Source organism: Centruroides vittatus, unplaced genomic scaffold (assembly GCF_030686945.1).
Source record: "Centruroides vittatus isolate TY-2023 unplaced genomic scaffold, ASM3068694v2 scaffold_1209, whole genome shotgun sequence".
Classification (NCBI taxonomy): domain Eukaryota; kingdom Metazoa; phylum Arthropoda; class Arachnida; order Scorpiones; family Buthidae; genus Centruroides; species Centruroides vittatus.
The window spans coordinates 219,526-233,481 of NW_027122673.1; the positions used below are offsets into that span (position 1 = coordinate 219,526).

The 13,956-nt window shown below is 34.1% G+C and overlaps 1 protein-coding gene across 1 annotated transcript; it reads left to right on the forward strand.

Moving 5' to 3' along the window:
• The first annotated feature begins 1,935 nt into the window (after positions 1-1,935).
• Asciz (ASCIZ zinc finger protein) lies at positions 1,936-13,244 on the forward strand. The gene is given in 6 exon segments (XM_067284479.1): positions 1,936-2,091; positions 10,004-10,126; positions 10,199-10,315; positions 11,049-11,274; positions 11,340-12,376; positions 12,378-13,244. Coding segments are annotated over 5 exon segments (1,884 nt in total). The 5' UTR covers positions 1,936-2,091; positions 10,004-10,111; the 3' UTR covers positions 12,867-13,244.
• The last annotated feature ends 712 nt before the right edge of the window (positions 13,245-13,956 follow it).

A 13,956-nucleotide genomic window follows, 5' to 3' on the forward strand; every position in this document is an offset into this window, starting at 1 on the left:
CATAACACATACACGGTGTGCAGACATGTAGCCAATTATGCTGCCTCGACCGTCACCCCATCTTTACCTCCAAAATAATTAAAAATTTAGAGATAACCTTCCCGGTTATCGACAGTGCCGACATCGAGTGCCCACTTAATAGATCTTCCGTGGTGTTCGGCCAGACCACAATGCCCACTATTGGTAGTTTCGGTTAGAGTCCCTTGTATTTCCATCTCGCATAGGATTCAAGTTCATGGAGGTGTAACATGAAGAAATCGGAATTCTGTCTCTATTGGCGAATTCGGCCGGCTGGTCTACCTATCGGCAGGAGTAGAATAATGATGTTATCATTCCCGTGGAGATGCGAATAACTTGGTACAAGTCACGTGATAACTTTAGGCGTACAAGGTACAATTCAAATTATATTCGTTTTCAATTATTGCTAATATGGTAATGCAGCCAAATACCTCGTCATCCATGTATTCCAGAAGTTTTTCAAGTTTGCTCTTTTATGTCACAACTGATATTGAATAAACTGATAATGTATTCCCTGCCATTTGATGATGAATAGAAAAAATGTAATAATAGTGGAACAAGAATATAAAAGTTCTTCAGCGAACATTCGACTATGCCATATTCAGAGCAGTCGCTACTCTTGCTTTTCAGCTAAAGTAGTAAAGGAAGATTGGACTGCAGTTGTTCTTAGCTTAACGAAGAGTAGAGTACTCCGCTGTCCAAGCAAGCAGAGTACCTCACGAGTACTCTAAAGCAATGTTTTTTAAACATTTTGCTCATGCGACCCAATATATCCCAATATATATTTTCTTTTTAACTCTCCACCACGTGGGCACTAAGAGGGCCTCTTTAGCAAGCCCGTTATGGATTCGGCTAGGCTCACAATGGAACAGGCGGATGGTGAGGGACAGGGCCCGATATATCCAGACGGACCTCACTCCACGAAAAATTCCTCGGGATTTTTCGACACGTTTGGATTCAATCCTGGGTCCCAGAGCCCAGAGGGTAGGCTGCCACCTTGGCTGCTCGGCCATCCGACCTTTGTAATATTGTATCCATGTAGAACAATGATGATATCGAGCTTCATCAAACGACTTCACTTGTTTTTATAATTAAAACTAACGTGAAATAACTACAGTTTTTAAATGAAATTTCGTGCGTCGCCATTTTGTTTAACTGAAGCGGCGAAGAACTTAGGTGCGGTCTCTCTGCATCTCCGTTACTACGTTACTATCTGCTGTTTGTACGCATTTAGGAACGACGGTGAAAGAAAGATGGCGGCGCCCGTGCTATCGATAGTATCGTGACAGAGGGATCTGCGATTTTAAAATATGCGTTTTTAGAAATAAAAGAAGGGTCCCAATTATAAAATTTAACCATAAAATGAATTATCTTGGCGACAGAGCATTCAAAGTAACCACTAAAAGAAATTAGAATGCCGGCTACCATTTCGAAAAAAAAAATTCGAGAAGACGCACTTTCACAACTTCTAAATTTTCAATCGTAAAACCACATAATGGACCCCGAAACGAAACTATCTGAACCACGGAGAACGCCATGTTGCTTTCCACAGTAAAGTACTACTACTACAATGGTAGCGGCCGGATGGCCGAGCGGTCAAGGTTAGCAGCCTGCCGCCCGAATATAGGAACGCACCGTGGAAATTTATAAACGGACGCCGCTCGAGCGAAGTTACGCGGAGGAATAAAAGAACGCACCCGAATACGCAGAACAATAACTCCGCAATCTTAAGGACCTACGACATAAAAGTTAATCAACTGCTACGGAATGAATTTAATATAAATTATTAATATTTATAATTATCAACAGGTTTCTTATAAATGAATAACACTCGTTGCAAGTTATCGATAAAATAAATTTAACTTTTTCGATTTTTTTTTGGGACGCCAAGATCTGGCAACACTTTACGATAAAAAATGGTGGTTAATTTTCGGAGGCGTGTTGTAAACAAATGTGTAAGCTAATGAAATCGCATTACGGACGATGAATTGGCTAAGAAACACTTAAAAATTCGCTAGAAGTTTTCTCTTTCGTCGCAGGCTGCCGAGAACTAAGTAAATTATTAAGTGGATGGTGAGTTTTTGCCGTATTTTCTTATTTTATTCGCTCTCTTCGTTCGTAATATATAGCATTAGCGCTAATTTATGTTAAAATATTAAGAAAGGCCAACGTTTTACCTGTTTAATTCAAAAATTAAGCCTCTTGCATTCGATTACACGCAGAGCATTAGAAGCAGTGTTTGTTATTGAATAAAATCGAGTTAAATTTTCTAGAAACATTTATTTTTCTACAATTATTTCTAGAAACGTTGTATAACTTTAGCATTCTTTAAGACGAATCGACGGTATTGATTTGCTGATTATTTTTAGTTACTTCGCGTGATTTGCTTAAAGTAACTCCTTACATTCCTACATTTCCCCATAAAATGTCACAAAATTTAAAAATAAAGTAACTTAATGACCAATATTTAAGGAATTGAGGTAATTTTATGTGTAGATCTTATTCAATTTCGGTTTGTTTATCTACAGATTCGTAAGATGGAGTGTAACGGTGCTTTTTCGGTTGTCTTACGCGACACAAAACAAACAACAAAATAGAATTACCGACTACGGTCGACTGTTTGAATGGCAATATTCGGTAGCGTAAGCTGCGAGGAACCTGGACTGCTCCTTCCTTTTATAAAAAAATTAAGGAAAAAGGTCTGAATGTGATAAATACGCCTTATGTGTACGTGTGCGTGCCTGCTCTAGACATCAAAGACGCATTCGACAATACGTGTTTGCCCTTGGTTTTAAAACTTATCGAGTTGTAAAATTACCAAAAAAGATTTTCTACTCGCTCGAGAATGTCTTAAAAGACGACGGCCGAGCACAAGTTGGGCTTTGTTAAAAAAAAACCTGCTTTCTAAATATCTGCTGTCCTCCGGGTATCCAGACTCCTATTCTGGAATGTTATTATAAATGACTTACTGATTAAATTATCTGACTGTTTCTGTTTGTTGGTTATAAAATCAGCTATATTGTTAAAAATAATTAATTATTGAATATTTGCCAAATTTTTTTAAAACCCAGACATTTTTGGTATTTGCCCTATTGCCCGGATAATTGATGCAAAAGCTGGACAGGTGGCAACACTTGGAACGGACAGAGCATCTTATTGGTGGGGATAGCCAAGTCGGATCGCGGTAGGGATATAAATATATGATGGTCGTAACTGCAGTTTGTTTTATCGTGATAAGGTTGAAACCTGGGGTATACTTGTATATATGTTCAATATCTAAAAGCTTTCTATATATACAATATCTAATATCTTTTTGTTGACGGTACGGAGGCAAATGTATTTTTGCACTTTCTATTTTCAGCTTCCCTCATACAGTAGGTTCTAGTTAGGTTACTGGCACTATTCAAATATAAGTGGTTGTTTATGTAAAGTTACATTGCATATTGTTGATGGAATAAACATTATACGTGTAGGAAAATTGAATTTTTTATATATTTTTTACGTAAACACAACTAGACGTATTTAAAATAATTATAATTGCATTTATTGATCCGGTAGAAGAGAAAAGTATCACAATGCAGTCGGTAAACATGGATTTTTTTTTCCTATTAAATTTAGCAAATGTAACCTTAATAGATATTAATAATAAATTATAATAATGTGAATATTAAATCACATTTTAATAATTATAAAAAGTTTAATTTTTAATAATTATTATTATTTACGAGGGTAAATTTTAATGCTTGAAATAATTTACAAAATATTTAAATTAAATAATGTCAAATGTTATGTTATTGTAATTCAACAAATGAAGATTATATCTCATGTATGTGTGTATATTACACTTTCTGTCCTGTGAACACTAAGTGGGGCTTTTAATTGTACCCATTATGGGTTTGGTCGGATGTCTAGGGGTGGGGCTCGACGTATCCAGGACTGGACACGGCCAGATACGTCAGCCTATCTCTTGACATTCAAATCCAAGTGTGTGAAATTTAATCAAAATATCCTGCATATTAAACAGAAATAAAGTATAGTTTCTCTATTTGAATTGTTTATGTAACTTACAGTTTTGAGTAATTAAAAACCTTAAAATACTGGTGATTTTTAAACATTCTGAAGTAAATACAGTAGAACCTCTATTATCCGGACTAATTGGGGATGAAGGTAGTCCAGATAAGGAAAAATCCGGATAATCGAAAAAAATAATAATTGAGTGCATATAGTATGAATAATTTTTTTGTCTAGATTTACATATAGCTTCAATATTAAATTATTTTTTATTACGAAATTCAATTAACGATTTTTGTTTAAAGCTAGCTGTTCTTTTTGAAGCTGCTAAATTGCGAATACTTTTAAGACATATAAGTTGTCATGAGTTACACTCGTCTTAGCTCTCAAACCACTTCATGGCGACATTTAAGCACCGAAAAGCTTCAGAATATGCAGGACCAATATCTCTTACTTCGCAAATCTCTTCGTCTTCTCGATCTTGCTCATCTGAGGCAGATATTTCTTTAATTATTTCCTCATCATTCAAAATTTTGAATCCAGGATCGTTCGAATCGCAATTTAACCACTCGGTTACGTCTTCTTCGTCACATTCAACACATATTGAAATTTGTGCTATTGCTTCCGCAATGTCTTCTATACCACTTTCTACTGTTACTGGAATTTACTAATGGTCTTTTCAAAATTTTGTTTCATGCATTCCATCACGTACGTACATAAATAGTGTCTCAATTCGCCAAGTGCAAATCAGCAAATTTGTAGAATTTTTGTTAGTTTTGAACAATCCGGATAATCGAGGTTCTGTATATTAAACTTGGGGCTTTGCCCACTTATTTCCAATATAGGCTATTCATAACTGAAATTTCGGGATAATTCATCAATTTCTGGTGCTGCTGTTTCTATCTCTTTTTTTCTATGACAGACATTTGTGACGATTTTAAGTGTTTTATTTATATATACAATAGATTAAGGAAGGAAATTCCTATCAGAAAACATGGACGTTCATTAATTTTTCTACTTTTATATTCTGTCTGCATCGAGTGCAGAATTTGCAACGAATATATAAAGTTTGTACGTTTTTAACACAGTACTGTGGTTAGTATTATTTCTTATACTCGTAAAAAATAATTTGATAAATTAACAACATTCAATTTATAAATATGATCGAAATTATCGTTGAACAAAAATATACAATGTTAATAATGTCCAGATCTGAAAAGTTCCATAATCTGGAATAATCCGACGTCATCAGGAGTGGTCTTGTGTCCAATTAAAGGTATTTCGTATGTTATTTTTAACATAATTTTTGTAGGTGGATTTATTGTTACCGGGTCAGCATCATTGAGTTGTCGCATACCAATCTGCAACAGACCACCACCGAAAATTCTTGGAGTTTTGATTCTCCGTGCTGCTCGGAGTGGTAGGACGATAGCTTAACTGTCTCGGCCATCTAAGTCAAATTTTCATAAGAACTTTTTTGTAATTGTTATATATATCCAAAGGATATTTTAGAAACCAAAACCTACCCAGCACAAAATTTACACTGAAATAAATGCTTTGGACTCGTAAATTAGCCATCATTGCGTTCCAACCTAACACACAAAAAAAAATTAATTGTAACATAAGTCTAGTTAATTTAGAATCTTAGGAGGCTTACAATGACAGGTTAAAGTAGCGACCTTCTAGTTACTTCTTTTAATACCCTTGCTTTCTACAGAAAGAAATGTTGAGTATGTAACTTTCACTATTCTTATTGATCTCGCGACGATAAAGAAAAGTCGAGTACTTTGTTTACTCGAATTTACAATCTGAATTTTAGCAAGTAGAAACCCGATGAAAGTCTGTCATTGAAAATACCTGTAGTTCATAAACAATATAATTTTATTTGTGTCAGAAGTTATAATTATCCTTAATGTATCATAAAAATTCTAAATGCGAGTATAGAATCACTTTTACGTATATACAAACATCTTTGAACTTAGCTCTTAGTTGAAACAAATGATGATGATATTTTCTTCTGTAGCAAATATATCTTTTGATATATTAATACCGAGTGTGGAATAATTTTATAAAGCCCATTTTCTTGATTTTTTAATTTACCCGATTTAAAATACATTTTTCAGTAGGTAAATAGAATAATTATATTACTTTTTTCTACATAATTTATGTAGTTCTTCAGATTCCCCAGAACAATCATTAAAAATTTAACCTTATTTCTATTTTGAGCAAAGGCATTGCAGAGTTTCTTTCAAATTAACTGGAGTAATAAAAAACAAATTCTAAAATTACTAACTTTTCAAGTTTCTCTGATGCTTTTGACCTCCTTCAAGGTTTTCATCTCAAGTTCTCGTGATAACCTTGAAAAAGGTTGAAAACATTGAAGAAAGAAAGTTGGCAAGCTCTTCCATACTATTGTTCAAGTTCAGGGATCTTTTCACTATTTACAAGATTGTTTTCTGTGATTAAGCTGCTGTTAGTTAATGTATAATTTAACAAGAATTGTTGTCTTTTTTAATCTGTTCTGAAAAATTATTTGGTATTCGATACTTCGAGAAGTACGTACATAAAATAGTCTTGAACTTTTGCCGATTTTTAAATTATAGACAAATAATAATCCTAGCTTTAATTCTTCATATCCTCGATTATAGAAATTTAATGAATTGAGATTTATAATACGTAAGACATCGAGTGGTTACGGTGGCAGCCCTCTACCATATCACCCTGGGCGGCCCAGGATTGAAAAGGGACTTTTCGGGGTTAGTCTGTCTGGCTGTATTGGTCCTGTCCTTTGATACACAGCTGTTCTGAATCTGTCACGAGCTTGCCAAAAAGGCCCTCTTAGTATCCACAGGGCAGAAAGAGTTTTAAGGAATATGTAAAGCACCAGTCAATACTTGTGAAAAAATTTTCTATTTATTACCTGTGAATTACTAAATACCGTATTTATTCCAATAAACAGCAGTTAAAGGATGAAAAAATTTATAGACTGCATTCTGTAACAAGTGCACTTTTGGAAGCATTCATACGTCTCCTTTTATTATGAGTTGCCCTTTTCCTAATCACCAAGAGGGCCCCAAATTCTATCATTAACAAACAACAGACTTCTAGCCTATTCTGCAAATATAAAAGAAACTGGTAAATGATATTTGTCCATTGTCCCATGCAACTTTGTCATATGTTGACCGAAACCACATTCTTTGTTTTTGAGGCCAAGTTAGTTCCAAGTGCAACTGGCCGCACTTTGTGGGAGTGCTGAATTGATGTCGAATCGGAGAGTTTGAAGCTTTTTGCATAATGTACAATACACGATACCCTATTTTGTAGCTTGTGCTCTGTTTTTATATTCCATGGGGTCCTCTAGCACTGTCTATTGGAAGAAGATAAGGCTAATTGTAAACTTAGAAAAGTTCTGGAATAATGATATACATAAACTTACAATACTGCTTTTCTCGTAAGTTTTTGGATTCAGTATTGCAATCTGGGGTTTATTCTTCTGTCAAATATGTTTGATAAGCTTCTTTCTGTATCACAATTGTCTGTTTGGTAGTCTCTAAGAATGCATTTTTTGTTTTGTTTTTTTTGTAATTTTGATTGCTATGTTTTAATTATAAGCTAATAAAATAAGCTCGTATTATTTTAAAGTACTGAAATTTATATTGAATATACCTAAACTTTTTCAATATATGAAATTTAAAAGATTTTTTTCAGCATAATTTTTGTAAGAAATCAATAAAGATATAAGATATCTTCTTGTGTAGTTGGCTGGCATTACCATATTTTCTTTTGTGTACGATAGGGTATAGTTAGAAACAATTGAATGCTCAAAATTTAAAGACCCAAAGATGGATATTGAACACACCTGAAAATGTTAGTCAGTAATTTAATTAATATAGCGGATGCATAGTGAAGTCCTTATACATCCACATAACTGACAACTACAGTTACAAACACGATGTAAAGTTATGTGCTAGGAGAAAGACCACTTGCATCTCTCAAGGACTATACTATGCAATCTGTATTGTGCTAGGATGTAAAATGTCTTATATTTTGTTAAAGGTATAAAAAAAGGATTTTTTTTTTTTAAAGCAGTTTAAAATATAGGTACACCTCGACTTGCGTCCCTCTCGAGTTATGTCGTTCCCGATTTTACGTCGTTTGTCAAAAAAGTATATGGAAAAATAAAAATCGAGTTTAAGTCAGTTTATTCGACTTTAAATCCGTCCGCCATAAACATTGAAGTCGTAATATCACTAGAAAAAGCGTTAAAAGCACGTAAAATCATATTAAAATATGTACATTTACAGTAAATGTTAATACAATCATCATAAATCCTAGGGAACAAACCATGAAAACATCTGTGTTTCTGTGTTGTCGTCTTATTTAGCAGTCCTTAAGTGCTCATTATTGGCGTTTCCTCCATTATTGGCGTTTAGTTACGACATAAGTCAAAACTAAGACTTACGTCGTAACTACACAAGTAAATTCGACTTACGTCGCCTCTCCTGGAACCAATTACCGACGTAAGTCGAGGTATACCTGTATATTAGCGAATCTTATTTAACGATACTATTTATCTTATTAGATTTATCTAAAAAAATAATTTTCTGCACAAACCTAATGCTATTTCTTTGGCCGATATCCGGAAAGTTCAGACAGAGAAAAAATCACCGAATCAAATTTCGATCGTATAGAGCGGTGGTTCTCGACATTTCCGAGGCCACGGAACACCGTTTGCATACTTTGCTTTGCAGAGTATTAGAATCAATATATTCAAAAATCAAGAAGCGATTCAATGTTTACGTTACTATAAAATAATAAAGCAATAAACTAAGAAAATTGATTGTATCGAATAAAATAGTAAACGCGGAATTATCTACAAATAAAATAATATGTTGGAGTATGTTTGAATAAATTTGCAATTATTTTTCTTTTTGTGGAACGTGGGTTTTCCACAGAACGTGAATCAAGAATCATTGGAAGTGCCAGGTAGCATAACTTTTAATTTTTTTACATGGTAAGTAGAAGCTTCGGATTTCAGTCCATTCTGAGACAGTTTATTTTCTGGATTCTTTTTAATTCGAAAATTAATTATGGTATAATTCTGATTATCCAAATTGATTCACGGCAGATAAGTAGATTAACATATAAAGAATGAAATTACAGTATAATGGCATAGTATTGTATATGTACTGTATTTATTTATTCATCAATGTGTCAGTAGCATCCTATTGATCATGCAATTGCACAATGTAAGAGAATTGCAGTGTGACATCGGTGAGAGAGAGACGGGCAAGTGGAGTCCTCGTTTGGATAATAGGAGTTCTACTGTAATAATTAATATTTGTACAAGGCAGTGACTTAACCGACCACCTTTAGGACAAATTACATAGTTTGAGTAAATTATTAGCTTACTGATAGTCCAAAAATCCTACTTATAGATATTTAAGTACACAATATATAAATATAAAAACATTTTACGTCACATTTAGAAAGCAACAATATTAAATACATGTTGAGAATGCCTTACTCACAGACACTTATACAAGCAGAAGACAAACATGAATAAGCATTTAAGTATGAGTTGTTTTGTGAATCTTCCCCAACTGGGGCTCTGGAATATTTTAAGCATAGTATCGCCACTGACCCAAGATACACTTCCTATCCTGTTAAATTCATATAGACTATACCATTGATGGTCGGTTGGTCAAGCAGTTAAGGTGGTAGCCTACCACTCTGTGAGACCTGGGATCAAATCCAGATGGATAAGAAATTTTCAAATAATTTTTTGGAGAGTCTGTATACATTGTGCGCAGTCCCTCACCATCCAGTTATTCCATTGTGGGCTCTGCAGAACTCATAAAAGGCTGTCTTAGTGCCCACAGAGCAGAAAGAGTTATAAATGTTAATATGATATTACTGCATTCTTATATTTTTCATCTGTTGTCATTTAACTTTATAATAAATTTTATTACAGCAGACTTCATCTTACACTCCAACAGTTTAATAAAAGAACATATCACTATTTAGAAATTTACAAATGCTTAAAATTGAGGAATAAAGATTTAAATTACAATTGCAGGAAATGCATCCTCAGAATGTAAGTTTATTTTAAGATTTGCAAATGGGTAATTTTTGCCAGATGTAGTAATTAATTATTATTATTATTTAGGTGAATCAATCTTCCAAATCTACGACAGAAAATTCCATTTTTCACTGTTCCGTTTCCGGCTGCATGTATGCTGATGGTATGGAAAGATATTTCACATCAAAAAAACTATTGAAACAGGTAAATATCAATAACATAATAAATAAAGAGAGTTTGTATCGAAGCGCATTTCACATAGAGAAACTGATTTGAAATGCAATTATTATAATAAATAGATATTTAAAATATCACAAGAGTGTTGCCCGGTAAAGCAGCTTTAATATAGCTGGATAAGCAAGAATACGACGTAGCTCATTTTGAACGAAACAGGCTAAGTTATTGGTTCACTTATCTGGCTGAAGCTGTTTTACCAGTTGACACGCCAATATTTAATGTAGTATATGAAAACACAATTGCTCTATTTGTTGTTTATTGTTGAAAATATCTTTCTGTTTATATGAGATTACTTAAAAGATATCAAGACACAACAACAAAAGGTACAATTAGTCAAATCTACTTAATTCAAACAGAGAAAAATGCAAAAAGTTTTGAGTTATTTTCATGTTTTTAGTGTTTAGCAATATTCTATATTCTTTTCTAATATCACACTTTCTTTTCCATTCCTTCAATTGCTCCAACATGAGAAGTTCCTGTGTTCTAATTAGTCTAGCCATGAAATTCGGATCGATCATTAAAATTCATCATTAAGATTCATCATTGTCAAGGCAGTGTTCTAGACATAGGTCAAACAAAATACTATATATATTAAAAAAAGGATATAATTGAATATGTTAAATGATAAAAATAATTACAAAAATTACAGTGAATACTTGATTCTTTCAATACTTTCGTATTTTTATTTTTCGTTATGTAGCATTTCACCAAAGTCCATGCAGAAAAGAAGTATTTATGCTCAAAATGCCAGAAAGGGTTTGGGGCAGATTGGATGAGGAAACGTCATGAAGCAACTTGTGGAACGGATTGGTGTTGCTCCTGTGGAAATCAGTATGCATCTTGGGAATCGTTAATAACTCACACTAGACGTACGCAGCACGTTATGCCTCCCCACTTTCGTCACCGGCAGAAAAAGTATGATCGGGTTATAAAATCACTCTTACAATTTATTCTATTATTTAATGTAATTTTGATATTGTAATCTTTCTAGATTTTAAAAATATGCCCCCTAAACAAGTTTTCTCACCTTTGGTAATTATCATCCAGCAACCGCCCATACAGATTGTTCCTTCCGTGTTTTCCAGTTCGCAAACTCCCGTTAAGCATCGAAAAATCTTGCCAAAATGTCTGTCCTCTGCACCAAAACAATTTGAAAATACAAATTCTGTTAATTCTTCCGAAAGGACGCAGTCGAACGATTTGTGTAACATCGGAACTCAAACCGATCCATTGTTTTATGATATTGGCACTTGGACTTCAGTTTGCGGAACTGTATTTCCCGAAAAAATTTCCGTCTCTAACACTTACATGCCTTCGGAAAGAAATAATCAGGTTTCGATATCCGCATCTTTGTTTTCCGAGAATATGTCTACTGAGAGATCAACCGATCAAAGTATTGGTAAGATTCAAAACAAAATGGCCGTCGAAACTCAGACTTCGGGAGACGACTTGAAGGAGCAGAGCATCCAAAGGGAAAGCAGAGGTTCTCAGTGTTCCGGAAGAGCCCTGATTCAGCGATCTGATATTCAGAGTGAAAGCACTCATACACAGACAAATGAGAGCACGGTTGTGAAAATGAAGAAAGCATCACTGAAAAGGATTCATGGAAATAATAAAAATAAGAAAAGAAGTGAGAATAAAACAGGAGAAATGAAAAATAATTACTGGTCAAGTTTAAATACAGTCTTGGAAGATGCGTCGGTAGACAAAATCAGCTGGCAAGCGTATTTGTCTCGATGTTCTTCAAGCACCCAGACAAGTCCCAGAATTAAAGAGAAAACAGTCTGTGATTCGGAAACTCTAACAGATCAGCTGTCCTCATCGTTTTGGTCAGAACCGGAAAATAATTTTGCCTCAACACAATCTCAAGAAATATATAGTTACACATCAAAAATTCCCGAAGCCAAATCAAGTGATGACGTTTCGACAAACGAAGAAATATCTCTTAACATCTTGTCTTCTTCTGTCGAACCATTTAATCAACAATCTCTTTCCTTTCCCTTAGAAGAAAATTTCCACAAATTCGGTACGTCAGACCATCTCTGATAATTCCCAGCAGCTGTTTAATATAGAAACACAAACCGAATTCAACAAAAGGTTGTTAGACGACGTCGTACAGCAATCCGTACAGACTGATTTCTATCCTCTTCTTTCTCATACACAGACACAAACGTCCGAAGTAGACGAGTTCTATTCTAACGTCCTGGCCAATATGGAAACCCAAACCTCTGACGAATTTCTGTTTTCCGATTTAGAATTTTCGGATATCGAAACACAGACTCCCTGGAACTACCTGTCTTGCTTAGAAGATGATTCCGAATCTCTGTTGTTAAATCTCGACACGGGCGCCGATCCGTTCGAATTTTTGAAGGACAGCCAGAATAGAATTTCGCCGACTTCTGCCGTTCTGAGCGACATGGAAACGCAAACAAATTATCAGCTGAACACTATCGAGCTGACCGATTCTTATGCGCAGACACTGGATCTTAATTTCTCTGAAGATCTGTTTCGTTCCTAATGACATCAGTCAGAACTTTTTTAAAATGATTCCGTAGTTGTTACAAGTACAGTGCATACCATATTTATTTATTAGAAATTTATTGGTAATTTCTTTATCTTGTATAATTTGTGTACTTATTGTAAAATAATATTTCTAACATTTTTTTATTACTTTGTAATAGTTTATAATTATACATTTGTAAATTTGTTAAGATTTAACTTTTTTAGTTTAGTTAATATTCTGTTTCTATAATTTTTCTTGGCGTAATTCATTCTGAAATTTGAATTGTGTCAAGACAATTTTGGAAAAGAATAACTGCCACCCCCTTTTTACATTTTGAATGAATTGTTAACATTTTTTTAACTTTGTTTGAATAATAAAAATTAACTTAAAACTTCTTTCGAACTGATGATTTCTTCTTTCACTGTTTAGTTTTTCTGTAATTTTCCATCATTTAATTACAATTACTGTATCTGTTAGTATATACAGAGTGTACACAAATTATGGATGATTTTTTAAGACCATATTTTCATCAATACTGAACAGAAATACATATATTACCACCATTTAAAAGACAAATATTTGGATGATAATGATAATCAAAGGAAATGACTATAGTATCTAGCTTTAACTGCCTGTTCCTGTAGTACACAATGAGACAAGAGGACCCGTTAAGTCATATGCAATGATCATTAACATTCTTATCTTATCCAATTCTTGCTTCAGTTTTTTGAGGTGGGGGTTGATAGACAGTGCCACTCATTTAGTTGGCATTTAGCTGTGGTTTCTGGGTAGATCCAAGAACCAGACGACTTCTGTGTTTTGTCAATTGCAAAATCCAATGAAGGAGGGATTCTCCTTCATACTTGTAACATAAAGAATTTCAGCAATTTCCATTTGTTACTATTTCTGCATATCATTCAGGGTGTGAGGCACCCATCTTACAGCAATTCTGTGCATTCCTGGCTTTGTCAAGATGTGGTAAACTGGAAGCTATGGTGCCTACTTTGGCACTCATTTCTTGGCAAGTCATTTGGTGATCATTCTCCAATAATCTCAAAACAACTTCCACACATTTGTGTTGCAATGATTGAATGGCTGTTACCAT